This window comes from Salminus brasiliensis, chromosome 23, assembly GCF_030463535.1.
Source record: "Salminus brasiliensis chromosome 23, fSalBra1.hap2, whole genome shotgun sequence".
NCBI classification, from domain to species: domain Eukaryota; kingdom Metazoa; phylum Chordata; class Actinopteri; order Characiformes; family Bryconidae; genus Salminus; species Salminus brasiliensis.
Window position 1 is genome coordinate 4,805,689 of NC_132900.1, and position 27,799 is coordinate 4,833,487.

The following is a 27,799-nucleotide window of genomic DNA, read 5'->3' on the forward strand; positions in this document are numbered from 1 at the left end:
CAAGGTTACTCGTATTACAAAGGTGGGCCAATGTAGTGTTAGGAGTTTCACCCAGGGACTCTTATTGGTGTAGCGCAGCATAGCCACCCAGACGGGGAATTTTTTTTTGACCATTCTTCAAAATCTCTTGGTCTGCTGAAGCATTAAGAATTCCTTTCACTGGAACTAAGGGGCCAAACCCAACTCCTGAAAAACAACCCCACACCATAATCCCCCCTCTACCAAACTTTACACTTGCACAATGCATTCAGACAAGTACTGTTCTCCTGGCAACCACCAAACCCAGACTCGACGGAGAAGTGCGATTCACCTCTCTTGCTTGGTTTATACACCTGGTGTCATGGACTTGATTGGAACACACTGTGGCAGTGAGACAGCCCATGGCACCACCCTACACCGCCCTACTGCCGTTCAATAATTTGAATAATCTGTGCACGTGTGTGGGAGACTGCTAGAGCCCGACTTGGAAGTTTTCGTTTGGGTGTGGTGAAGGGGGTATATAAAGGAATGTGTCACTCGAGCCCCGCTGCCTATCAGGTCACGGTGGTCACGCCCCTGTGGTGTGGCTAGACGACTGGGTCAGAACGCAGTTCTTGTGAGGTGTTCCCGGTATGCGTGATCAGTACTTACCTAAAGTGCTCCAAGAAAGGACAACTGGTAAACCGGCGACAGGGTCATGGCTGCCCAAGACTCATTGATGGGATCCATGGAGGCACCTAAAGGATCTGCTGCTGCTGCTGCTAACGTCTTGGTGCCCGATACCACAGGACACCTGGACTCTTGATCCAGCCTGAGCGGGATTTTGTTAATGGATAACAAATCAGTGTCATTACAGCTGTAGAGTGAGGTATAATGAATATGCTATAATGAAGAGCCAAATGATTAACTAGCCATACTTCCTCCAGGAACAGGAGCACCCATGATCATCTGGCTTATCAAAGCTGTTTATTCACTACACGCTTATTCTGATATGCCCTGCAGGGACAACGTGTTCAGCCATTTACTGAACGCTGGGCTGAACACCAGTATAACAGGAGACAGGCGCACAGTAAAGCTACTTTTTTACAGTTGTAGTGATATATTAAACAGTGAAGCAGACACGGGCCGAAGACGGCTGTCGTATTTCATCACACTCAGGCTGGTGTGTCGCAAAATGCACCTTGAAAACGACCTTAAGTGACCTATTGCTTTTATACAACAAAAAAATAAATAGACGATCTGAGTCGTGACATTTAGTGCTGACGTGTTTTAATGTTAGCATTGCCTTCCGCCGAACTAAAGCTAGTGCTTAAGCAAGTAGCTAGCTTGTTGCTATGTCATGGTAATGAACGCTCCTCACTCACGGCACAGCCTGGACTTCCTTTTCCAGCTCCAACAAATTACACAGACCACCTAATTACACCCCGTCTCCGATTTTGTTGTTTATTATTGTGCATTCTCATGTTACGCTGAAATACCATATTTCCCAGTTTACAACCTTTTACATTCTCTAAATTCAGTTTTTAATAAATATTTATTTATTTATTTATCATTTATCTACACTTTAAAGCTCAGCTGACTAATATTAATTGGTTTGGGTATTTGGCGTTTGTGGACGACTCAGTGTCGTCGTTTTGGGATATCCTACAGATCTGCGTGCTCTGTGGGCGGATCTTCCGACAGGCACCCGGACCAAGCGAAGGTGTATATCACAATGAAAAACATGTATCTTCAAAATAGTGAAATTACAGAGGAAAGAACAATGTTCTAAACTCTGAATGGAGGTCAGTGTAAAATAAGGGTTTATTTGGTCATATATTTATTAATTTAGAGCATTTCTATTGGTCCATTCATCCAGAGTTATTTACACAGTGCACAGAACAGCTACAGGGTTCAAGCCATGTTTAGAAAACTAAAACAAATACTCACACACCCTGCAAAGACACCTCTGTCTGATAAATACTGAATTTTATTCAAGGCCGTCTACAGTGAGTCTAACAGTGCACTTCAATACAGTATCTCATTTTTGTTACAGTGTTCAGTAGGTATCAGACAGACAAAGGAATCTGGTGGAAGTGCTAAGAAGAGCTGCCAAACATGTCCAGTCACGAGCCTCTGTTCAGGTATGACATTTCCAACAGTGTGCAGTAAAACAGAGTGGTTAGTGTTGTGCAGAACATTAACAAAATGTAGAAAATAATTAAAACCTTATTAGACGTTGCATGGAGTCTGATGTTTAATGAGCCTGATGATTATTATAGCTAATTAAAGCCCTTTTATTTTGGCCACTGTGGACATAATCCACAGTGCAGGAGATAGCAGGGCTGCACAGTATAGATAAAGTACTAATACTGGAATTACATAGCTTCATGCTGTGATTGTGATATACGGAAATGCACTGGTGAACTGATAAAGTGACATGGAGAAACACTGGCCTGCACTAATTTACCCAAAACAATAGGGACACACTGACTGGTGAACCCTGGGCCGATTCCTTTCTCTTATATTTTTCATATATTGTTCATATATTGTGAGGAAAAAACCCTAAATTTCAATGGAAGTCTTAATCGCATGTCATTTGGAGCATTTCTATTGGTCAATTCATCCTGGAATTCCTCCCAGATACACATTATATAAAAAAAGTGGGGAAAAAAAAATACAAAAATGGAAAGTTTTTGTCTCAAAACATACACATTTTTTAAATGTATTAAATCAATTAATTAAAAGTAGATATTTTAGTGTGGTAGTCCAGTGAATAAATAGTTAAGACTGATGCCACTATTGATTTTTTCAAAATTTTGGTTATATTATTGACTCCAGTGTCGTTATGCATTCCTACAAAATAAAGTAACTTGTCCTGGAGTATACAAATACCCAGATTCATCAAAACCCCACACAGACACACCTACAAAAACATCTGGAGCTGTGATTGATTGATAAAATCAATTTAAAAAAGCAATTAGATTGGTTAGAGGGCTCATTTCAACTGAACTGAACTGAACCAAATTTGCACTTTTGCAGCCTTCTGTGATTTCAGCACTGCAAAGACCAAGGTCACATATTGTTGCTGTCCCACAAAAACCTTGACCCCATTTACACCTGAACACCTCATGCGTCTTGAGTATCAGAATTATATCTGGAGGCCGAGCCACATGGGTGTAAACCCACCCTAGACTCATTTAATCCCATCACTCAAACCAGTTCAGGAGTTGGTCTGACCTGAGACGCATTATAGCACATCCAGCTCTCCAAAACTCCTCCCAGCACAACCGAAACACCAGTAATATTCACTGGACAAAAAGAGTACATTTGCATATTTGCAAATTTGCATATATCCCATACAGCGATCAGATTTCAGTCCGACTACCAAGTGTAAATGCATGTGGCTAAAATGTGGGATACAATCCAGATACTAGTCACATGAAGTGACCAGGTGTAAACAGGGTCCTTGTTACTCTAAAACGGCAACTTTACAGGACGGAAATCCAAGGCAATTCATCATGCAAGTAACAACCAGGTTCACATTATGTCCAAAAGTGAATACAGTCATAATCTCTGAGCGCATCATTACACGCCGAATATATTGCGCAGCCCTAGAGCTCAAAGTGCCAATTTGTGTTGGTCATCTGACCATAAACAGTCCAGTGACTTTATATATAATAATTCACTATGATCACTCTACAGATCTCTGAAGACCTGTGCTGTCTGTGCCCTAGAAACCGGTAGGTCCAGTGACTGCACTGAGGGTGAGCGTTGCAACGGAGCGCAGGGCGAAGGTAGGCACGGTGAGATCTGTGATGAGGTAGAGCTGGTGCTGAGGCGTCTGCAGGCCGTAACACTTGCACTCGTCTGTCACAAGGTAACACTGCGTGGGCTGGTGAGTGAAACCTCCCGAAAATTCCTCATGTAGCGACTCATGGGCAGTCACAGGGGTGGACGAGGCAGGTGAGGCGGGTGAAGTGGGCGATGCAGGCACCTCCTCTGAGGTAAAATAGCGAGTCACAGCAAATGTGTAGAAGTGGCGCAACAGCTCCCAGCGGCGAGCTGGAGAAGACAAGGGCGGAGCCTCAGAGTGGGCGTGGCTGCCAGCCCGTGGACAGGCCACCACGGAGCGTCGTGTTTCACGGTTGATGAGCAGCAGGGCTTGGACGTCCCAGCGGAGGCTAACAGAGGGTGGCAGAGCTGACCGTTCTGCCTGCTCCAGGCACCCACGCAGGGTCTCTGCCATGGGGGACCAGAAACCGCCCACCAGCTCGCTCTCCACGCGATGCAGAGAGGGGCTGGGGCCGCAGAGCACGCATACAACTGCGCTGGGCAGCAGCTGGAAACAGAGCAGCCTGTGGGCGACTGTAGGGCTGCCGTGGGGCAAAAAGACTGGGTAGTCACAGGAGGTCACCCCAGAGAGTGTGTTTGCGAGGGTGGACAGGAGAATGACCTCTTGAGGAGCGAGACGCCACCACTTTTCAGTAGCCAGGGCTACCCTTCCCCGGATAAGCAAGCAGCCAAACTCGCTGTCGGCAGCCTGGGTGAAGGAGTCCAGCGCCTCCTGCAGTATCCCAGGCTGGGCAGGCAGCAGGCAGTCAGCGCAATGCGTCAAATCACCCATAAAGCCCTGGTCCTCGCCACTCCGCTCCAGAAGCCTGTCGATCAAGCGGTAGCAAGAGCGCAACTCCCTCTTTAACCGCTCAACGTTGCGCACATTGGCCAGCTCGTCCTGTCCTAGCACCAGCACCATGCAGTTCCACGTGTTCTCCAGCAGGCGGCGCAGATGTAGCTCACTCAGCGTGTTGTTGCCGCTGCCACTCACAGCTATAAGCATGAGGCTGTCCTGAAAGACCCTCCAGACCACTCTGCTGCCTCGCTCCGTCTCACAGCTGGACAGCAGGACGCCCTGCCCGGCCCCAAACATGTGGACACCATTCAGTGAGCCGATGACGGAGAAGGGGAGCTGCTTGGACGAGCCGCGGGAAAACAGAGGGACCCCGCTGGCTGCCGTAAGGCACAGAAGCTGGACGGTCTCGGCTTGAAGCATCCTGAGTGTTGAGGAGGAGTGAGGATGGGGCTCCAAACATTGATCAGAGATGACTTCTCATACTTCCTCAAAACACACAGAAAAGAAGATGATGTCATTATTATGAATGCTACATATATGCCTTATAAAAGTAATTAAATACATGTACTAACATGTTGAATTATTTTTGTTTAAAGCATAAATGATCTCCATACAGTTTCATTTAAATCAAACTCACATATTTAGGGGAGTTAGGGGTAAACGAGAGTATTGGAATTATTCTGGCATCGGACAGATGTTTAAAATTGGGGGCAGATGTTAGGTCACCCATGGCCTAAAAGTTTGAGGCTTGAGGATCCTGGAGCTGACAGGAGCTGTGGCTGAAGATCTATCAATGATCATGGCTAATAAATAACAAGCTTAAGAGTCAGTACTCGTTTATACTGCAGACATTACTACAGAATAACAGGCTTGAGGGTCAGCACTCACAGATACTGTAGATATTACTACTGAATAACAGGCTTGAGGGTCAGTACTCACAGATACTGTAGATATTACTACTGAATAACAGGCTTGAGGGTCAGTACTCAGATACTATAGATATTACTACTGAATAACATGCTTAAGGGTCAGTACTCACAGATACTGTAGATATTACTACTGAATAACAGACTTGAGGGTCAGCACTCACAGACGCTGTAGATATTACTACTGAATAACAGGCTTGAGGGTCAGCACTCACAGACACTGTAGATATTACTACTGAATAACAGGCTTGAGGGTCAGCACTCACAGATACTGTAGATATTACTACTGAATAACAGACTTAAGGGTCAGTACTCACAGATACTGTAGATATTACTACTGAATAACAGACTTGAGGGTCAGCACTCACAGATACTGCAGATATTACTACTGAATAACAGGCTTGAGGGTCAGCACTCACAGATACTGCAGATATTACTACTGAATAACAGGCTTGAGGGTCAGTACTCACAGATACTGTAGATATTACTACTGAATAACAGGCTTGAGGGTCAGTACTCACAGATACTGTAGATATTACTACTGAATAACAGACTTGAGGGTCAGCACTCACAGATACTGTAGATATTACTACTGAATAACAGACTTGAGGGTCAATACTCACAGATACTGTAGATATTACTACTGAATAACAGACTTGAGGGTCAGTACTCAGATACTGTAGATATTACTACTGAATAACATGCTTAAGGGTCAGTACTCACAGATACTGTAGATATTACTACTGAATAACAGACTTGAGGGTCAGCACTCACAGATACTGTAGATATTACTACAGAATAACAGGCTTGAGGGTCAGTACTCACAGATACTGTAGATATTACTACTGAATAACAGACTTGAGGGTCAGTACTCACAGATACTGTAGATATTACTACTGAATAACAGACTTGAGGGTCAGTACTCAGATACTGTAGATATTACTACTGAATAACATGCTTAAGGGTCAGTACTCACAGATACTGTAGATATTACTACTGAATAACAGACTTGAGGGTCAGTACTCACAGACACTGCAGATATTACTACTGAATAACAGACTTGAGGGTCAGTACTCACAGATACTGCAGATATTACTACTGAATAACAGACTTGAGGGTCAGTACTCACAGACACTGTAGATATTACTACTGAATAACAGACTTGAGGGTCAGTACTCACAGACACTGTAGATATTACTACTGAATAACAGACTTGAGGGTCAGTACTCACAGATACTGCAGATATTACTACTGAATAACAGACTTGAGGGTCAATACTCACAGATACTGTAGATATTACTACTGAATAACAGACTTGAGGGTCAGTACTCAGATACTGTAGATATTACTACTGAATAACAGGCTTGAGGGTCAGTACTCACAGATACTGTAGATATTACTACTGAATAACAGACTTGAGGGTCAGCACTCACAGACACTGCAGATATTACTACTGAATAACAGACTTGAGGGTCAGTACTCACAGATACTGCAGATATTACTACTGAATAACAGACTTGAGGGTCAGTACTCACAGACACTGTAGATATTACTACTGAATAACAGGCTTGAGGGTCAGCACTCACAGATACTGCAGATATTACTACTGAATAACAGGCTTGAGGGTCAGCACTCACAGACACTGCAGATATTACTACTGAATAACAGACTTGAGGGTCAGCACTCACAGATACTGTAGATATTACTACTGAATAACAGGCTTGAGGGTCAGCACTCACAGATACTGTAGATATTACTACTGAATAACAGACTTGAGGGTCAATACTCACAGATACTGTAGATATTACTACTGAATAACAGACTTGAGGGTCAGTACTCAGATACTGTAGATATTACTACTGAATAACAGGCTTGAGGGTCAGTACTCACAGATACTGTAGATATTACTACTGAATAACAGACTTGAGGGTCAGCACTCACAGATACTGTAGATATTACTACTGAATAACAGACTTGAGGGTCAATACTCACAGATACTGTAGATATTACTACTGAATAACAGACTTGAGGGTCAGTACTCAGATACTGTAGATATTACTACTGAATAACAGACTTGAGGGTCAGCACTCACAGATACTGTAGATATTACTACTGAATAACAGACTTGAGGGTCAGTACTCACAGATACTGTAGATATTACTACTGAATAACATGCTTGAGGGTCAGCACTCACAGATACTGTAGATATTACTACTGAATAACAGACTTGAGGGTCAGCACTCACAGATACTGTAGATATTACTACTGAATAACAGACTTGAGGGTCAATACTCACAGATACTGTAGATATTACTACTGAATAACAGGCTTGAGGGTCAATACTCACAGATACTGTAGATATTACTACTGAATAACAGACTTGAGGGTCAGTACTCAGATACTGTAGATATTACTACTGAATAACAGACTTGAGGGTCAGCACTCACAGATACTGTAGATATTACTACTGAATAACAGACTTGAGGGTCAGCACTCACAGATACTGTAGATATTACTACTGAATAACAGACTTGAGGGTCAGTACTCACAGACACTGCAGATATTACTACTGAATAACAGACTTGAGGGTCAGTACTCACAGATACTGCAGATATTACTACTGAATAACAGACTTGAGGGTCAGTACTCACAGACACTGTAGATATTACTACTGAATAACAGGCTTGAGGGTCAGCACTCACAGATACTGCAGATATTACTACTGAATAACAGGCTTGAGGGTCAGCACTCACAGACACTGCAGATATTACTACTGAATAACAGACTTGAGGGTCAGCACTCACAGATACTGTAGATATTACTACTGAATAACAGGCTTGAGGGTCAGCACTCACAGATACTGTAGATATTACTACTGAATAACAGACTTGAGGGTCAGCACTCACAGACACTGTAGATATTACTACTGAATAACAGGCTTGAGGGTCAGTACTCACAGATACTGTAGATATTACTACTGAATAACAGACTTGAGGGTCAGTACTCAGATACTGTAGATATTACTACTGAATAACAGGCTTGAGGGTCAGTACTCACAGATACTGTAGATATTACTACTGAATAACAGACTTGAGGGTCAGCACTCACAGATACTGTAGATATTACTACTGAATAACAGACTTGAGGGTCAATACTCACAGATACTGTAGATATTACTACTGAATAACAGACTTGAGGGTCAGTACTCAGATACTGTAGATATTACTACTGAATAACAGACTTGAGGGTCAGCACTCACAGATACTGTAGATATTACTACTGAATAACAGACTTGAGGGTCAGTACTCACAGATACTGTAGATATTACTACTGAATAACATGCTTGAGGGTCAGTACTCACAGATACTGTAGATATTACTACTGAATAACAGACTTGAGGGTCAGCACTCACAGATACTGTAGATATTACTACTGAATAACAGACTTGAGGGTCAATACTCACAGATACTGTAGATATTACTACTGAATAACAGGCTTGAGGGTCAATACTCACAGATACTGTAGATATTACTACTGAATAACAGACTTGAGGGTCAGTACTCAGATACTGTAGATATTACTACTGAATAACAGACTTGAGGGTCAGCACTCACAGATACTGTAGATATTACTACTGAATAACAGACTTGAGGGTCAGCACTCACAGATACTGTAGATATTACTACTGAATAACAGACCTGAGGGTCAGCACTCACAGATACTGTAGATATTACTACTGAATAACAGGCTTGAGGGTCAGTACTCACAGATACTGTAGATATTACTACTGAATAACAGACTTGAGGGTCAGCACTCACAGATACTGTAGATGTTACTACTGAATAACAGACTTGAGGGTCAGCACTCACAGATACTGTAGATATTACTACTGAATAACAGGCTTGAGGGTCAGTACTCACAGATACTGTAGATATTACTACTGAATAACAGGCTTGAGGGTCAGTACTCACAGATACTGTAGATATTACTACTGAATAACAGACTTAAGGGTCAGTACTCACAGATACTGTAGATATTACTACTGAATAACAGACTTGAGGGTCAGCACTCACAGATACTGCAGATATTACTACTGAATAACAGACTTGAGGGTCAGTACTCACAGATACTGTAGATATTACTACTGAATAACATGTTTAAGGGTCAGTACTCACAGATACTGTAGATATTACTACTGAATAACAGGCTTGAGGGTCAGCACTCACAGATACTGTAGATATTACTACTGAATAACAGACTTGAGGGTCAGCACTCACAGATACTGTAGATATTACTACTGAATAACAGGCTTAAGGGTCAGCACTCACAGATACTGTAGATATTACTACTGAATAACAGGCTTGAGGGTCAGTACTCACAGATACTGCAGATATTACTACTGAATAACAGACTTGAGGGTCAGTACTCACAGATACTGTAGATATTACTACTGAATAACAGACTTGAGGGTCAGTACTCACAGATACTGTAGATATTACTACTGAATAACAGACTTGAGGGTCAGTACTCACAGATACTGTAGATATTACTACTGAATAACATGCTTAAGGGTCAGTACTCAGATACTGTAGATATTACTACTGAATAACAGACTTGAGGGTCAGTACTCACAGATACTGCAGATATTTTGAGGGTCAGTACTCTCTGCCTGTTTACAATTGCGTCACCATAGCAACGCAATGCCAGTTTACACCCTGAGCGTCTCTGGACAAGTTTATTAGAAATGTGGGTGGATGAATCTACCTGTTGTTGTTGTTGTTGTTGTTGTTGTTGTTGTACTCAGATCACACCGTTCAATTCAGGACAAATCACGTATTTTTTATTAACTTTAATATTTTAATCAATATTTAAACGCATGAAGTGCTACTTGGTCAGCAAACACGCTGGAATTTAAGACCGTTTAGTAAATAAAGCTCAGTATTTACCGTCACTCGATCCAACCTCCCGCTTCCTCCTGCTCCTCCTCCAGCTCCTGCTCGCCATCCTGCCGCTAGTATGGCTGCTTGTTTATGCTCTAACACGCCGCACATCTATAAGGTGGACGTTGATTGGCCGCGACCACGCCTGCAGCCGATTCATCCAGCACTGTGATTGGCTAGTTGACACGCTTTCTAGCACATGCTTGTATGCCGGTTTAGACCTCAGCGTTTTAGGTTCTGAAGGATCAAATAAACAAACAAACAAACAAACAAATAAATAAATAAATATATTTTGTACACCCCTGCCTGTTTTAAAGTGACCAACTTCACCGAGGCAGGCCTCTTTTTCCGGCTTGGAGGCTTTGGCTAGCATTCGGCTTGACTGCCACCTCCCCATAACTGAGAGTGCATGGGTTTGCACCATCATCTGGGGAATAAGACCTCCTTCAGTTTGAACATGGGGGTTAGTGTGGTGCAACAGATGGTGCAACACCACTACCTGCCAGTGAGCTACCTCACCATGTGGGAGACTGGGGTTCGATTCCCGGTCTGGGTGACTATGCTGTGCTACACCAATAAGAGTCCTTGGGCAAGACTCCTAACACTACACTGGCCCTCATCTGTAATACGAGTAACCTTATGTACCTAATGTAAATGTAAAATCTACACCCAGGCTCCCAAAGCTCTTATAAGTGTTAACTGGTCGAGAGAGTGTACAGTGTGATTCTTGCTTGACCATTTAATGAGTGATTTGATGGGTGATGGTGAGGGCCATGGCAAAACCTCCAGCTTGTGCTTCTTGAAGTAGTCCATTAGAGAAGCTGTCTTCTTATCTTTCTTGTTTTTTAAGATGTTGAGGTGCTTCCAGAAGTTGCTGGTATTTAATTGCATGCATTGTTGCGCCACTGGCTGCAACACAACACAAACCCAAGCATGATCGACCACCCTGTGTTTAACAGTTGGAGAGGTGCTCTTTTCATGATGTTCTGCACCTCACCCCTCCCAACATACTTTTGATTATTGTGGCCAAAAAATACATCTAAATGTTCAGCTTGTTCAGATGGTTCTTACTGTGGCTTTCTCTTCTCCCTTCATCCCTTAATTACTTGAAAATCAAACCTCCTAACAACTAAAGAAACCAGGAAAGGGACTACAATTTCACGTGGTACAAAAGTACAATCAGGCTCTAACGTATACTGTACGAGATGAGGTGATGATCAGAACGATAAGGTGAGGACTTTTTTAGACCTTTACGCAACCCATCCATCGTGCAACGGACCACCTGATTAAATTATGAATAAATAAATGAATAAATATATGAAAAGTGACGATGTCTGCCCACAGTGGTGCTCAAACATTGGTAGGCCTGCACAGCCCACCTGTTATGTTACATAAAAAATCTTCCCTTTCAGACAAAAAAAAAAAAAATTATCTTCCAGATCCCTCCTCATCTGAAAGGTGGAGCTAGAACTGGACTGAGAGTCAAAGAACTGGACTGGATTGAGTTATCAGTACACTGTTTTTTCCCCCCAACATGGTATCTTTCAAGGCCTTTGAGGCCTGGTCATCGCATCTCTTATCTTATGCTTATCCTCACCAATACCTGATTACACTTGCCTGTCGCCCAGACCTAACGTCTGTGTATCTTCTATGATCATGAAGCACCTACTGAACTCAAACAACCTCACGATTGACAAAGACAAAGAGACCATCAGCGGGAGGTGCATTACAAAGTGATTGTTTATTGACATTCTTCAACAGTGCTATGCTTTGTCCAGAGCTCGGCCTGAGAAAGGAGCTGTGAACGACTTTGTTTCAGAATATAAAACGAACTGATACAGAGACCTGATGAACACAGTGCAACATAACTAGCTGTTAGGACCGTGTGAGTCTATGAGGACGACGCAAGAGCCCGAGCCTATTCCAAAACCTCCAGCAAACCAGGAGAGACTGTTTGGGTTGAGCGTTTGAGGCAGTTTTTTCAGTCCCGTTTGAGCCACATTCGTCTCGGAGGGCTAAAAATGAGCGACTTTGAGAAAAAAAAACAAAAATAAAATCCAACAGAAGGCCTCAACTCTTGATGCAGAAATTGCATTGCTTAATAGTTCTGACTAAAAGGTGCATAGCATGATGCAGGTATGCAGGTATACCACCATATCTGAAGAAACGGTAGATAAGAATATGAAGAGATTAAAAAAAAACAAAGATCTTAATCCTTACTACATACATTGCATTTCAAAAGAGAGATCTTTTAAGTTCCACATACTGTATAGACAATTATATACACATTCAATATACAGTACATCCAAGTGTATAACATCTAGATTGGAATATTAAATACAAATGCATTTTAATACCTAATATTTGTTAGACCCAATGTTGTAGAATGTAATAGAGACCCCCTTTAGCCGTGCTGCGACATTTCCCACTTATATACTGCTTTTCAATATAGCCCAAATACTTCAATTTACTTTCACAGAGATTCTCAAATATTGACTGTACACGAGATAGCATGTATTTTCAAATCACATTTAAAGTCGACGCGTCTTCTTATGGCAGTAGTTCCCATCCCTGGTCCTGGAGAACCCCCTACCATGCACATTTTAGTGTTTTTCCAGCTCTACACACCACCTTCAACCCTTGTTTGTTAGCTGGTAAGCTGGATCAGGTGAGATGGGAGCAGGGGGGTCCACCAGAACCAGGGTTGGGAAGCACTGCTGTAAATAAATGTACAGTACACACTGATATGATGCCACTGATTGTGCTCTGACGTATACTGTACGAGATGAGGTGATGATCAGAACGATAAGGTGAGGACTTTTTTAGATCTTTACGCGACCAATCCATCGTGCAACGGACCACTCGATTCAATTATTATGAATAAATAAATGAATAAATATATGAAAAGTGACGATGTCTGCCCACAGTGGTGCTCAAACATTGGTAGGCCTGCACAGCCCACCTGTTATGTTACATAAAAATACACAGAGTGGCCAAAATCTTCCATTTCAGACAAAAAAAGAAGATATTATCTTCCAGATCCCTCCTCATCTAAAAAGTGGAGCTAAAACTGGACTGAGAGTCAAAGAACTGGACTGGATTGAGTTAAGAGAAAGGTGACGGGGTGGTGTTGGTGGGGTGCGGAAACTTCGTCATGGACACAAAATGTAGAGATGGGATAATAGGATGTTAGATTGAACCTCCAGCAGCTCCATGGAGTTTAAGAGGTCCTGCAAGAAGTACTGAAATATGAAAAATAGCTTAAAATTCTCTCAGTTGATTCTTTCAGGGACTGAAATCTGCCACCAGCCACTTACACTCTATGTCCAAATGTTTGTGGACACCCCTTCTAATAAATGCATTCAGCTACTTCAAGTTGCACCCACTGCTGACAGAGATGTACAAATGCACACACACACACACACACACACACAGCATGTCTCCAGTAGAGAAGTGCTGCCAACAGAATAGGACTCACTGGAGCAGATAAACATGAACCTATTGGCACAGGCGTGGGCTAGAGGGGTACAAAGCCCTTCAGCCTTGAGCTGTGGAGAACTGTGTTTGGGACATCCTGGCCTTACTTTGCTCACTTGTTGCTGAATGCAATCAAATCCTCACAGCAATGCTCCTTTAAAATCAAGTCGAAAGCTTTCTTCTCTGGACAGTAGAGACAGTTACTCCAGCAGAAGCAGGATCAACTCTTTCAAAATCCCTTGACTTGAGAAGAAACAATGGATGAGCAGGTGTCCCAATACTTTTGTCTACATAGTGTGTGTATGTTATGGTACAACGCAGGTCAAGTTGCCTCCACAGTACAAACACATTACCGTGGCATGAATATGCAGTGCAGCACTGTGCTCCTGGCCCACTCTTTCCCAGCTTCTGCATGGGGAGGTGTCAGTGTGGTGCGACGTCGTGTGTTGATGCCCATTTCTCGCCGTTTTCAGCGCTAGTGCACATCTAATGTGACGAGTCCACTTTGGAAGAAACCGTTCACCTTCTCCCGATTACTGACCGTGTTGATCACTGAGAAACTGAAGTTGCAAATGAAAGGGGTTTTCTAGTGAGCGGTCAGTGGTCAGCCGAGCGTGCATCCCGAGTGAGAGCTCCAGCCATGTTGGAGTCGATGTGCTGCAGCAGAGGTCCAGGCCCTGAGAGTTAGAGGAGGCTGAAGGCTTTCGCTTCGTATTGCATACACAGCTTGCATGGCGCACATCCTTCCCCACACACTGCACGCCGTGTGCACAGGTGAGTGATGCATGCAACGGTGTCCCGGACTGTACAGATCAACAAAAAACAAAGAGGTCGCCTTCCACAGATGAACGTCAGGGATGGAGAGCCTCACTCAAGGCCGAAGGTGCTGGTCTCCTCCACGGCAATCAGAAGCTTCTCGTACAGCATCGTGTAGGACGGGTATGGAGGGAGATCAAGGCGGTTAAAGCAAGTGTGAGCCCTGAAAGACATCAGACAGAGCAATTCATCAAAACACAACGGCATTCAGCAAGGACAGCTTAGTGAATCCTGGGCCACTGCTCACAAACCATCATGCTAAAGCTAAAAGGTTTTCCTGGACCCATGCATCCAAACCAAAACCTAAAGAATATTTCAAGAGTGTTTCAGGATGCAGGATGTTTGGCAGAGAGTTTTAAGGCCATAAAATTATGGTTTTGTTGTGACCACCCCCCCTTTACCCATAATGTACGATATATGGCTAGGTTCACACAGCAGGCAAAAGTGGCCCTTTTCATACGTGGTATTAAAGTCAGATACATATCCGATACGCTAAAATTCCAATTACATCTGAACAGAGAGATTGGAATTCACGTGAATGTCACATCAATCCAACTCGACACCCGTCATAAATGTGTGCTGAGGAGAAGGGAAAATGAACAACAGCAGGGAGGGAGGTTTTTTTAGTGGCGGCGTGTTAGGTAAATATTTGAGTGAGTAGTTTTAAGACATTTTTAAAGAAGTGGCCGAACGCGGCCACAAGAGGGCGCTGCTGCAGCGTCAAAGGAAGTTTAAAGAATCCGAGGACGCAAACCAAAGAAATCACTATAAAAAGTTTTGAAGAGAACATCGGATTTGGGCCACTTTACCTGCTGGGTGAACGTAGCCTAGGTGTCATTTTTTAAGTATATGAACGAATGTAGGTCTTAGTATTAGTATATTCCAAGTACCTGGGCAGAGAGGTGATTTTGCCCCACTTCTCGATGCAGAAGCGCCGCAGGCCGTTGCTCCCGCGCAGCGCCGTGAAGCCCTCATATGGCACGCTGGACGTTCCCGTCACAAACTGCAGCAGCCGCAGCCTCTGCTCGTTATTAAAGCGCTCCACGGCCCCCCAGAACCACCGGATCACAATGTGTCCATCGTGGTAGCCTGAGGGAGATCAGAGACAGGTTAATGATTATGATTAGTAATGATATAATAATAATTAAGAACTCAGATTTGTCTTGAAGGCTAAACAAAAAGTCAGCCATCACATGAACAGCATTTTAAAAAACAATATACTAAATATACACTATGTGGACAAAAGTATTGGGACACCTGCTCAATCAGTGTTTCTTCTGAAATCAAGGAAGGGAGTTTAAAAAAGAGTTTATTCCACAAACAGGATGTGCCAGGATGTTGGATGATCACCACCCCATGTCATCCCCAACTCCCCAAAAGTACTGGATGGAGCACCATCCATCACTCCAGAGAACCTAGTTCCACTGCTCCACAGCTCAATGCTGGGGGGGGCATTAGATATGGTACCAATAGGTTCATGTTTATCTCGAGAGTCCTATTATATCAGCAGTAGAACTGTGTTCAACTTAAAGTAGCTGGATGCTTCATTAGAAGGGGTGTCTACAAGCCATTGGACATATAGTGCATTTTTAAAAACTGAGCCACAACAACTAAACCTCTCAGATTCGTCAGCAACGTGACTTCAGGAAAACCTTTAATTTAATGCAGGACAGGTGTTTACAGCTTTAGTAAGTTTTATATGGTGTGCAATCAGAGGCCTCACCTCCTCTGTATTCTGTGTTGGTTCTCCAGTCGTTTAGGTCAATCTCGGCGGTGCCAGCAATGACCAGCTCCAGCTCTCTGGCATCAAACACAGACACCAGTCGAGAATCCACCACCTGCACATGCAGACGGATACATCAAATTCTAAACAGGCCATTTTTACAGCTTGGTTTCTATATATTTATTTGGAGATTGTGATTGGACTCTTTAGGGAGCATATTTATTCCTTTATTCTCGAAGAAGAACAGCTTGTCTTTTTTTACTGAACAGAAATGGGATAGAAACTATACACAGTTCATTATACAGAGGTTAATTATGTGCTTTTACACCTGGAATTATTATCAGAGTGCATTATCCATTACATTTCAGGCACAGCCTGCAAACAACAACTGCCACATCTGGAAAACAGATGGATATATACAGATGGATGAATGCAGCTGGATGAGAAATATCAGTGGTTACACTGTTTACCTCGTAAAATCCTCGGACCAGAGCCTGCGTCTGCTGGACCACGCCCCGTTCGACCCTCCACTTCACCATCCGCTCTATGTACTCTTTCTTATTCTTCTCCGTTACCTGCAGGTTGGCTCCTCCAGATTTCAGCTCTCTCTCCGTTACCTGACACACACAGACCATGGTTAAATAGTCCTACCCACACTGTGTCACCAAAAAGCTGGTTAGGCTAGGCTATGCTAACCCCACCAGACTCTACTACCATCTCTTCAGCTAGCTAATTGCATACCGTGCTAACTGGACACCAGAGAGGACAGCAACACTAGCCAGTAAGACTCGGGAACAATTACAAAAAAGGTTCTGTTAAAGCTATGCTACTTAAAAGCCATGCTAGGCTAGGCTAGGCGGCTGTGTCCAGTCGTGGTGGTGTTGCCCTGCCAACAGATGCAGAGTTGGTAAAAGGCTTGTAAAACCACATTCTCAACCGGTCACCACAACTTTAAAAAACTAAAAAAAGCACCTGGCCAAAGACCTCCTCGTTGACAGTGAAGGTGAGGTCCAGGACGTCAGTGATGTCGTTGTCCTTCATCCACTGTAAACTCTGGTGGAACTCCTCATCCAAATACTCCAGATCGCTGAGGTCAGTTGCTCTGAAAAGAACAAGTAAGTCATTTTTTTAGACGCTCCCACATCAGAATCCATTCTGCCAACTTTTACATACTGTAAAAAATACACTATATGGACAAAAGTATTGGGACACCTGCTCATTCATGGCTTCTTCCCAAATCAAGGGTATTAAAAAGAGTTTATCCTGCTTTTGCTTCTAGATCTGATTGTATTCGGAGACAAGAGTGTTAGGGAGCTCAGGATGTTGGAGGATCACCACCCCACCTCATCCCTAACTCAGACCAAAAGTATTGGATGGAGCTCCATCCTTCCTTCCTGAGAATCCAGTTCTCCACAGCTCAATGCTGGGGGGGGCTTTATACCCCTTTAGCCTGCCACGCCTGGCATTAGGCAGCATGCTGCCAATATGTTCATGTTTATCTGCTCCAGAGAGTCCTATTCTATTGGCAATACTTCTCTACAGGGACTAGACAAGCTGTGTTTGTGTGTGCATTTGCATAAAGGACCTGAATGCATTTATCTGAAGGGGTGTCCACAAACATTTGGACATACAGTGTATGTCCGGGTCAGACCAAGGTACGCTGAGGAATGGGTACGGCTGTGCACTTACAGTCTGAGGAGAGCCTTATAAAAGGGTCGCGTGAAGAAGGCATCCAACAGGTACTGGTGAATCAACGCCAGGCCAAGTATACGACCGCTGAAGCGGAACCTGAAGACATGGAGATCAGTCTCATCAGCCTTTATACGGTCAAATGTTCTCATTTCAGAAGGTTGAACCAAATACGGAGGTGCAGAAGATCTCACCATTCCAAATGGTTCTCCACAAAGGCAGACATGGGGCTGATCTGGACCGTGTAGGTGTCGTTAGCTGAGTACTCAAACAAGCCGTAATAGGGGTTAAACAACTCCTGAGAGAGCAGGAAGAAGAACTCTCGAGAAGGTCCGCTGTAATCCAGGCTGGACAAGAAGGACAAGAGAATCGTGGGAAATGTTACGATGGTGATTCCACAGCATTGCTCATTGTGAATAGGCAGAAAAAAAAGAGTAATACTGACCCTTCCTCCCCGACAAATGTGATGTAGAGCTTGTTCCTCTGGAGCTCTTTGCGAGAGTAGGCCATGACCTGGTTAAATGTGCCTTCCAGCAGGTGATCTCTCCGCACTATCAGCCTGGAACACCAGCAGTCACACACTTCATCTATGGACCTTCTACACTATTACTACCATCACTCACTGTGGCCACTTGCTCCCCTTGTCCTCTAGCCCTTCATTACTGGACGGTTTTTGACCACTGGAGCAGTGACACTGACTACCATGGCTCAAAAAACATTATCTAGTCTACAGCGGCCAAAGACTGACCAGTGATGCATGTGCTACAGTAAAAAGTGGACCTATATGGGGCAGTGGTGGCTCAGAAGCGGTTAGAGCTCCGGGCTGTTGATGACAGGGTTGTGGGTTCGGTACCCGGGCTGCCACTGTTGGGCCCTTGACGAAGGAACTTCACCCTCTCTGCTCCCTGGGCTCTGGAGCTGGCTGCCCACTGCTCTGTTCACTATTTTGTGTGTGTGTATATGTGTGTGTGTGTGTGTGTGTCTGTGTGTGTGTTCACTACCAAAGATGGGTCAAATGTGGAGGACACAGATACTTGCACCTTTGGTAGGTGTTTCTGATAAAATGGCCAATGAGTGAATGCAGGTAAAGCTGGAAAAGTGTACATGACAACAGGAGAGTTGTCACAGTCTACAAGTTTACCTAAATTTGATGATCAATTTCAATAGAAAATGCAGGTATCAATTATTGATCTTCATGCAGTCACTGCTGTCAATCTGAACTCACTTGATTTTACCAGGGCCTTGTCCGTAGCCTTTGGCTTCCAGTTTCCTGTAGAAGTTGCGAAGCTTGGCCTCAAAGTCTCTGCGGTATGGGGCCGGAGCTCGGGCTCTCTGGGTTCCTAAACAGCCAATCAATCACAGTAAAATACAGTCTCAGCATAATCTACAGTGTCAGACTAACCGTCAGTCTTCAAGTAATCCACTGTCTGACCTGGATTAGTTTAATCAGAGGAGTCTGTGTTATGGGATTGGTCAGGATATGACCAGCAGTTTATTACAGAGTAAAGCATGTGTGTAATTTCACCAAATTCCCGCCGGCCAAGCGGACTGATAGCTGTCTGTCAGGTTGACAGGTTCTGTCAATTACCATTCACTAAACATGCTGCAGATTCATACTGGATTCACATCACTACACAATTATTACTGTAAGACAGTGAAAAACACACCCGCTGCAGATTCATAATGTAAAACTGGATTACAATCACTACACAATTATTACGGTCAGACAGTGAAAACTACACCCACTGCAGATTCATACTGGATTACAATCACTACACATTTATTACTGTCAGACCATGAAAACTACACCCACTGCAGATTCATACTGAATTACAATCACTACACAATTATTACTATCAGACAGTGAAAACTACACCCACATCAGATTCATACTGGATTCGCATCACTACACAATTATTACTGTCAGACAGTGAAAACAACACCCACATCAGATTCATACTGGATTACAATCACTACACAATTATTACTGTCAGACAGTGAAAACTACACCCACATCAGATTCATACTGGATTACAATCACTACACAATTATTACTGTCAGACCGTAAAATCTACACCCACTGTAGATTCATACTGGATTCCAATTACTACACAATTATTACTGTCAGACAGTGAAAACTCCACCCACTTCAGATTCATACTGGATTACAATCACTACACAATTATTACTGTCAGACCGTGAAAACTACACCCACTATAGATTCATACTGGATCCACATCACTACACAATTATTAATATCAGACAGTGAAATCTACACCCACTGCAGATTCATACTGGATTATAATCACTACACATTTATTACTGTCAGACAGTGAAAACTACACCCACTGCAGATTCATACTGGATTACAATCACTACACAATTATTACTATCAGACAGTGAAAACTCCACCCACATCAGATTCATACTGGATTACAATCACTACACAATTATTAATATCAGACAGTGAAAACTACACCCACTGTAGATTCATACTGGATTATAATCACTACACAATTATAACTGTCAGGCTTTGAAATCTACACACAATTCTAATTCATACTGGATTTAAATCACAGATCTTGTCGATAATCATTACAAACCTCCCCCGGTAAAACTAATCCAGCCCCAAAAGATCCTCTTAAAGCTCAAAACACAAAATAATCACTGAGAATGATCTTGGACTACAAGGCAAAAGGTCTAGGATCTAAAACCATCCTACAGTGGCCAAACACAGCTCCACAGCAGAGCCTGGTTTCTGCTTGGACTACTGTTTCGTCCTTCACTTGGATGGCAAGGAGGAAATGGTATTGGAGTTGTTGCTGGTAAGGTGTCCAATAACAACCATACATTGAATCCCACTGGGTGGAAAGGAGGGAGATTTCTGAGTTCCAACAGGATGCGGAGTTCAGAGGAGGTCAGCGGAAAAGTGCAGTTAGGGTCAGGACGGGTGGAACAGGGCAGCTGGGTGAGAACAACGGTATCTGAAGATGCTGGAGAACATGGAGAGTGAGAGAGCATCTGACCTGGAGAGCTGTCACCAGAGAGACAGCACACTGGAACCAGTGGAGCTCTCTCAACGATGCCTTGGCCAGGCCCGAGCCACAGCACAGCACAACACAGAGTAGATTATTTGTTATACGCTCAGAATGGGAGTCAGTATAAGTTTGAAGACAACACTCAAGCCTAACTCAAATATCTGACTGGTACATCATTCCACATATTCCAAACACAAACCCCTTCGTTTAGCACATTCAGCATATTTGCTATGCTGGGCTGATGTGCCTGGGTTTGAATGGTGTTTAGAAGGCTAAACCTGCCAACAATAATAATAATAATAATAATAATGCTAAGACTGAACCCTAACGGCCTAATCAAGGAACATTTCAGAGATACACTATATGGACAAAAGTATAGGGACACCAGCAGCAGGTCTGGAGCTCTGCAGTTATTGAGTCAGTTGGAGGCTTTTCTGCACTCTGCTCTGAGCTCAGCACTCGGCCCTGACCCCACTCTGTAACTTTGCGTGGTCTGACAGACACTCTGTGGACACTGAGCTGCTCTCTGTGAGCTGTTCCTCCTAAACTCTTCCACTGTTCAATAATAATACGGGAGGAAATTTCACCAGCTGACTTGTTGTTGCAGCGGTGTCTCCTATTACATACAGAAGCACGCTGGAGTTCAGTGAGCTCTTCAGAACCTCCCATTCTTTCACTAATGGTAGAATAGGGGCTTGGTTTTGTATACACCTGTGGTAACAGGCCTGAATGAAACACCTGAATGGAATGACTGAGAGGTGTGTCTCAATACTTTTGTCCATATAGTGTACTGTGACGACCATGAGAACATGTGTGACATATGAGGCAGGCTTCTGTATGTTTGCATGTTAAGAGCTTGACAGCCCAAGACCCCACCTGGAGAGTTCTGCGGGGAGGAGCCGGGGGAGCAGCGCGGGGAGAAGCTGAAGCCGGAGTGAAACGTGGATAGAGGAACGTAGGACATGATCTCCTCCTCAAACAAACTGCAGGAGACAAACACAAACAGCAACCACTTTTCAATCAATTACTGTTCATAACAAACATACATGAATCAGCCATAACAATAAAACCACCTGCCTAATATGGTGAAGGTCCCACATAGACTCCACAAGACATAGCCAGTATGAACTTGCTCAGCAATTCGTGCTACACTAGCTCTAGACAGGCTAGATAGTCTTTACTCCCCATGCAATCAATCAGTCTTGGTGCGTGTGTAGGTACTGACCACAACATACCAGAAACAAAAACAACCTGCCTGATGTTTGGGAGATGTTCTGACCCAGCTGTCAGTGGTTTTCTAGTGTTTACTAGTGTTAACTAACCTTACCTTAAGTTGTGTGGCTGTATTATATATATCCAGTCAGCATTAGGGTACCTGGATTGGATTGGGGGGCAAAAACCCTATTTAAAACACCCCTATTTAGAACCTTACTATGAAGGTCTTTTAGGTCTTTTGATGATACGCTATGATTTGCTGTCACATCACAACATTCTCATTTAAACATCTGGAATTAGCAGCTGTATACCCTTCAATGTCTCTGTAGTCTCTATGAGTGTTCACTCATAAGGACGTCATTCGGCGGAGGGTGCAAACTAGCAGACGGTTTACCTCAACAGCATGACCAAGTCAGCATCACAGGACAGCTTCTCCAGTCTGTTTGTGCCCTCAGTGCGGATGTGGTGAATCTTTTCCCTAAGCATAGACACACACACACACACACGGTAAGCACTGGAAATACAGCAATACCTGGTAGTACAGTATAAGGCCTTGGAACAGTACAGTAAGGTCATGCAGAGGTCAGTACTTGAGTGAGTGGTTCCTGGCCAGGCTGGGCTGCCTCTCCTGGAGTACCTCAAAGATGTTGGGCTGCCGTAAAAACACTACAATCTTATCGTTGTACGCTGTTGTGGAGACAATCAGAATTAGCCATTCAGACCACCATGTCTACTGAGACAAAAGTATTCGGACACCTGCTCGTTCACTGCTTTTTCTAAAAATCGAGGGTATTAAAAAAAATGATCCTGCTTTTGTTGGAGTACTTGTCTCTACTGTCCAGGGAAGAAGGCTTCCGACTAGATTTTGAAGGAGCATTGCTGTGAGGATTTGACTGAATTTGATGACAAGAGCATTAGTGAGGTCAGGATGTTGGATGATCACCACCCCACCTCATCTGCAACTCCTCAACTCATCCCAAAAGTACTGAATGGGACACCATCCATCATTCCAGAGAACAAAAGTTTTTCACTGCTTTACAGCTCAATGCTGGGGGGGCTTTAGACCCCTCTATGCCATGTCTTGCATTAGGCAGCATGGTGCCAATAGGTTCATGTTTACTATCTGCTCCAGAGAGTCCTGTTCTATTCACTGTACTTATCTACAAGGATCATACAAGCTACGTGTGTGTGTGCATTTACACATCTGTCTCAGCAATGAGTGCAACCTAAAGTAGCTGAATGCATTCATTGGAAGGGGTGTCCACAAACATTTGGACATGTAGTGCTAAGCCACCCCAACACAAAAGACACATTGACAGTTTGACAGACCCAACAGTGCCCCCTAGTGGTCTTCCATACCTAATGGCACTGGCTCCTGTTGGCTTTGGTTTCGTATGGCTGCTACTAAGCTGTTACCAGGCCGTGCTAACAGAGACACTCCACGAGTGCGGGACACCTCGGACGCCTGCAGACAAACAAACAAAAGCAAAGCTGCTGATCCACTGAATATGAGAGGACCACATATTCTGCAAGTGTAAACACATGTAAACACACAACCCTGAGGTTAAATTCCCTGGTAAATGAGCGACATGTCTACATAACCCCTTATCTAGCTACTCCAGACCACATAAGCTAAAGTCGGTGTAATATTTACCCTGTAGCGTAAGGTATCTGAATATATATCCACCTCAAACAACTGAAATATTGATTAGATCAACCAACATAAACCAGAAGAAGTGTCCGAGCATGTGCTACATGCAACCGCCGCCAAACTGTGACGCTGAAACGGCGGCTCTGCAGTCAGATATTACTCAGTAGACTAGTAGGGATTAGCTTAATAGACTGCACATTGTAACATATCAAAAAGTATTAAATGTACTAATTTATAAACATTTTTATATGCACACATGACCCCCATTTGAGTTCCCATAAAGTAATAAATACATGCACAACCTCTCCTGCACTGTAGCTGCGCAGTCTCTGCAGGTGCTGCCGGTGTGTGAGGTGGTTGGGCAGCCGGCCATTCTGCAAGGGGATTCGGGGGTCAATGAAGGTGGTGGCACGACTGTTATGATCCACAAAGAAAGACTGCAGAGAGAAACAGAGAGAGAGAGAGACTGCTTATAGCTCATAGTTGCCAATTTATCAGAAACACCTAACAAATAGGTTCACTTTGTGGGTTAACAGTTTGAGCCTACAGCCCACCTCCCTATCCACCAGTAGAAAACCACAACAGGGCTGCTGTATAATAATGGTTAGTGTCAGAAACGTTGATATATTGATATATATATTGATTTTGAAAACTGTACACAATGCCTAGCTATCAATTTATTAATATAATATCAATACTATCAATCACAAATGTCAAAAAAGGCAATGTAGAACATGGGGCTATAAAACTATAAAAGCATGGCTGTGCAATTACTGGTGATATCCATCCACACTGTATCAAAATCCTTTATTGAATATTTTAACTTTTCAAATGATCAAAAGGAAAGAAGTCCAGTATGACACACTGCTGGGTACTATTTGTGAGGTGGAGCTGATCTCAGTAGTAGTAATACTGAACATGCAGTGGCATGGAAGTGTGTTTAGGGCTGTTTCAGCAGTGCTTGACTCGGTGTGTTAAGGGCTGCAGCTTCTGCTACCTTTCCCTGAGGGTCAGATTTGATCTCCCAGCCTCTGGGCAGCTCCATGTGTGCATCAGAAAAGCGGTTAAGGAAAGTGACCAGGTCGCGGTTGTGCTGGTAGCGCTCAAAGTTTCGCGCGTCCCTCCTGATCTTCAGGATCATGTGCTTCAGACATGAGCTGTTGGTGAACATACGGTACGCACCCTATCAGAAAGAGAGAGAGAGAGAGAGAGAGAGAGACATTATATGACATGTTTTTACCATATTTACCAGATTTAAGATATTTCACACATCTACATTGACCTATCTGACCGTATGAAGCCAGGCTGGGATGGGGCTTACATAGTTAGCATGAAGGACGGTGAAGAACTCTGGATGTGTGATGAACTTGACGGCAGGACTCTGCAGCAGCTGAGTGATCTTCTGACAGTGTCCGGGGGAGCAGGGGCCGTCTCTCCTCAACTCTGAGAGGGTAAAGGGGTTAAATCAGTCAAGAATAAAGCTAATGTTGCTCACAGTGAATAAAAGCATGTGGAAAGTTGTTGATTATCAGTGAGTGTGTGTGTGTGTTTGTGTTTATACACATGGTGCAGTGCTCACCGCTCGCCTGAGGAGGTGAGTCAGTCTCTGTATTGGCTGTTCTCTCAGCTCGGGGGCTGCCCCCCTCCTCCTCTCTCCGCTCTGGAGCCTCTCTGGTCCTCTGGATGGTCTGATACCTGAAACACAGACCATACAACATTGTGACCTCACTAAAGCTCTTGTAGCTGAATGCAATCAAATCCTCACAACAATGTTCATCTGAAATCTAGTAGAAGTAGCCTTCTTCCCTGCAGAGTAGAGACAGTTACTCCAACAAAAACAAGAAAAACTCTTCTGATTTCAGAAAAAAAGCAATGAATGAGCAGGTGTCCCAATACTTTTGTCCATTTGGCTCCCACAATGAGGAAAAAAGCATCCTACATCCTACATGCACTCCACTCTGAACAAAAGGGGATTCCAAACCTCCAAATCCAAATCCGTAACCGGCAAGCGGTCCAAATCAAGCCCCCTCGCGTCCCCCCCGCACAGATCCTGTTAGGAGCTTTAGGCCGTTGTGTAAGCCCTTACTGCTGGTTCTTCTGCTGATGAGCTTCCACAGAGACTGTGTACTGTTCCACTGAATAATGGACACCATCCATCATTCCAGAGAACACAGTTCCTCCACTGCTTCACAGCTCAATGCTGGGAGGCTTTAGACCCCTCTAGAGCGTTGGAGGCTTTTCTGCACTCTGCTCTGAGCTCAGCACTCTACACTGTAACTTTACGTGGTCTGACAGACACTCGGTGGCTGAGCTGCTCTCTGTGAGCTGTTCCTCCTAAACTTTTCCACTGTTCAATAATAATACGGGAGGATATTTCACCAGCTGACTTGTTGTTGGTGGTGCAGCGGTGTCTCCTATTACATACAGAAGCACGCTGGACTTCAGTGAGCTCTTCAGAACCTCCCGTTCTTTCACTGGTGTGTGTAAGAAAGGCCGACTGCATGACTAGGGGCTTGATTTTACACACCTGTGGCCTCAGGCATGAATGAAACACCAGAATCCAGTGATTAAGAGTTGTGTCCCAATACTTTTGTCCATATAGAGTGTGTCTTGATCAGTATGTATTCATTTACATTCTCTGCGGAACAACAAGAATATAAATCTACAGACTATAGATAATCTATAGATATAAATGATCATGAACATGTTTAAAACATGAGGCTGCAGCATGTTTTGATATGACTGTTGTGACATTTCAGTCCACCAGGTGGTGCTAAAGTGCTGGCTTTCGAACTCTTGACATGTGCTTTAGTCAGGATGAAGAATGGGAAGGTGAGGGGAAGCAGCACGTGAGTCCACGCTTAGTGTGCGGCTGAATCACAGGTCAGTCGAGGCTGCAGACCACAGTGCCGCTTTCAGTTCCTCTCTCTCTACAGAGCCAAGACAAGCTGCTAACGCCATTCTGTGCTTTTACTAAATGTGCAACCGTTCATTGCAGCCGGGCCCATTTGCAGAAGTCTGCTGCAGAAGTCTTGCCCTGATGCACCAGTCAGTGGGACTGGACCATGAGGCTGGGAGTGGACGAGTATATCATAAAAGGTCACAAAGCTGCAGAACAAGTGGCCTCTGCACCAATTATTAACCATTTATGATAAATGATGTAGAGAATAAATACAGGATATTATACTGGTATTTTACTGAGGGACTGATATTAATAGATGAGATGAAAAGAGATACAGATTATTCTATAATAACATGGTTAAAGAGTTTTTACATATTGTTTAGATTTTGTTCAGTTTATTTCTTACATAAATTTATCTCTATTTATCTTTAAACAGTATATTTAACCTCATATCTCCAAAATATTGACTTTACAGTAGAAGGAATGGAAGTCAATGCAATGGTAGTCAATGTCAAATGGCATTTTAAAATAAATAAATAAAATAAATAAAAAATAAACATTGAGATACAAGGTTTTTGTACAACACTGAAGATATTTCATGTTTTATTCAATATTTATTCAAAATTGACATTTTTGGTGAACAACAAAGTTTATTAAATTATAATTTTTTATAGGATTATGAGGCATTTTATAAGACATTCTGATATTTGTTATACAGAATTTTATATTCTAATTTTATATATAATTTTATAATAATATTTGGTAGAAAGACCAGAATTCTGGATATTGCGCCAAAAAAATCTTTAATTTGACCTTTTTGGGTCATTTCTT

General features: G+C 43.4%; 2 protein-coding genes across 3 annotated transcripts in view; both read right to left on the bottom strand.

Moving 5' to 3' along the window:
- Positions 1 to 1,758: 1,758 nt before the first annotated feature.
- On the bottom strand, positions 1,759 to 10,542 carry fuz (fuzzy planar cell polarity protein). Of its 2 annotated transcripts, none has more exons than XM_072668490.1 (2): positions 10,464 to 10,542; positions 1,759 to 5,073 (listed from the first exon to the last, which is right to left on the bottom strand). In XM_072668490.1, the coding sequence occupies exon 2, from the start codon at positions 5,009 to 5,011 to the stop codon at positions 3,692 to 3,694; it is 1,320 nt and encodes a 439-aa protein (XP_072524591.1). In that variant the 5' UTR covers positions 5,012 to 5,073; positions 10,464 to 10,542; the 3' UTR covers positions 1,759 to 3,691. The 2 variants fall into 2 exon arrangements, with proteins under 2 accessions (XP_072524591.1, XP_072524590.1); XM_072668489.1 differs by having other exon boundaries at positions 1,759 to 5,077; positions 10,464 to 10,536.
- A 1,637-nt stretch (positions 10,543 to 12,179) lies between these two features.
- The window catches only part of hecw1b (HECT, C2 and WW domain containing E3 ubiquitin protein ligase 1b), a 57,917-nt gene continuing 42,297 nt past the window's right edge, over positions 12,180 to 27,799 (bottom strand). The window contains exons 13-29 of the mRNA XM_072668485.1: positions 25,646 to 25,761; positions 25,388 to 25,509; positions 25,064 to 25,249; positions 24,369 to 24,503; positions 23,775 to 23,880; positions 23,006 to 23,102; positions 22,810 to 22,893; positions 22,077 to 22,183; positions 19,388 to 19,502; positions 18,608 to 18,721; positions 18,357 to 18,509; positions 18,163 to 18,261; positions 17,446 to 17,575; positions 16,944 to 17,090; positions 16,474 to 16,588; positions 15,641 to 15,839; positions 12,180 to 14,913 (exon numbers count right to left, since the gene is read on the bottom strand). Of these exons, the coding sequence (XP_072524586.1) occupies positions 14,802 to 14,913; positions 15,641 to 15,839; positions 16,474 to 16,588; positions 16,944 to 17,090; positions 17,446 to 17,575; positions 18,163 to 18,261; positions 18,357 to 18,509; positions 18,608 to 18,721; positions 19,388 to 19,502; positions 22,077 to 22,183; positions 22,810 to 22,893; positions 23,006 to 23,102; positions 23,775 to 23,880; positions 24,369 to 24,503; positions 25,064 to 25,249; positions 25,388 to 25,509; positions 25,646 to 25,761 (2,137 nt within the window). The 3' untranslated portion in view covers positions 12,180 to 14,801. The remainder of the gene's footprint in view (positions 14,914 to 15,640; positions 15,840 to 16,473; positions 16,589 to 16,943; positions 17,091 to 17,445; positions 17,576 to 18,162; positions 18,262 to 18,356; positions 18,510 to 18,607; positions 18,722 to 19,387; positions 19,503 to 22,076; positions 22,184 to 22,809; positions 22,894 to 23,005; positions 23,103 to 23,774; positions 23,881 to 24,368; positions 24,504 to 25,063; positions 25,250 to 25,387; positions 25,510 to 25,645; positions 25,762 to 27,799) is intronic.

Bases quoted from the DNA above. Each gene is read 5' to 3' on its own strand.
- fuz (XM_072668490.1), bottom strand. From the start codon at position 5,011: ATGCTTCAAGCCGAGACCGTCCAGCTTCTGTGCCTTACGGCAGCCAGC.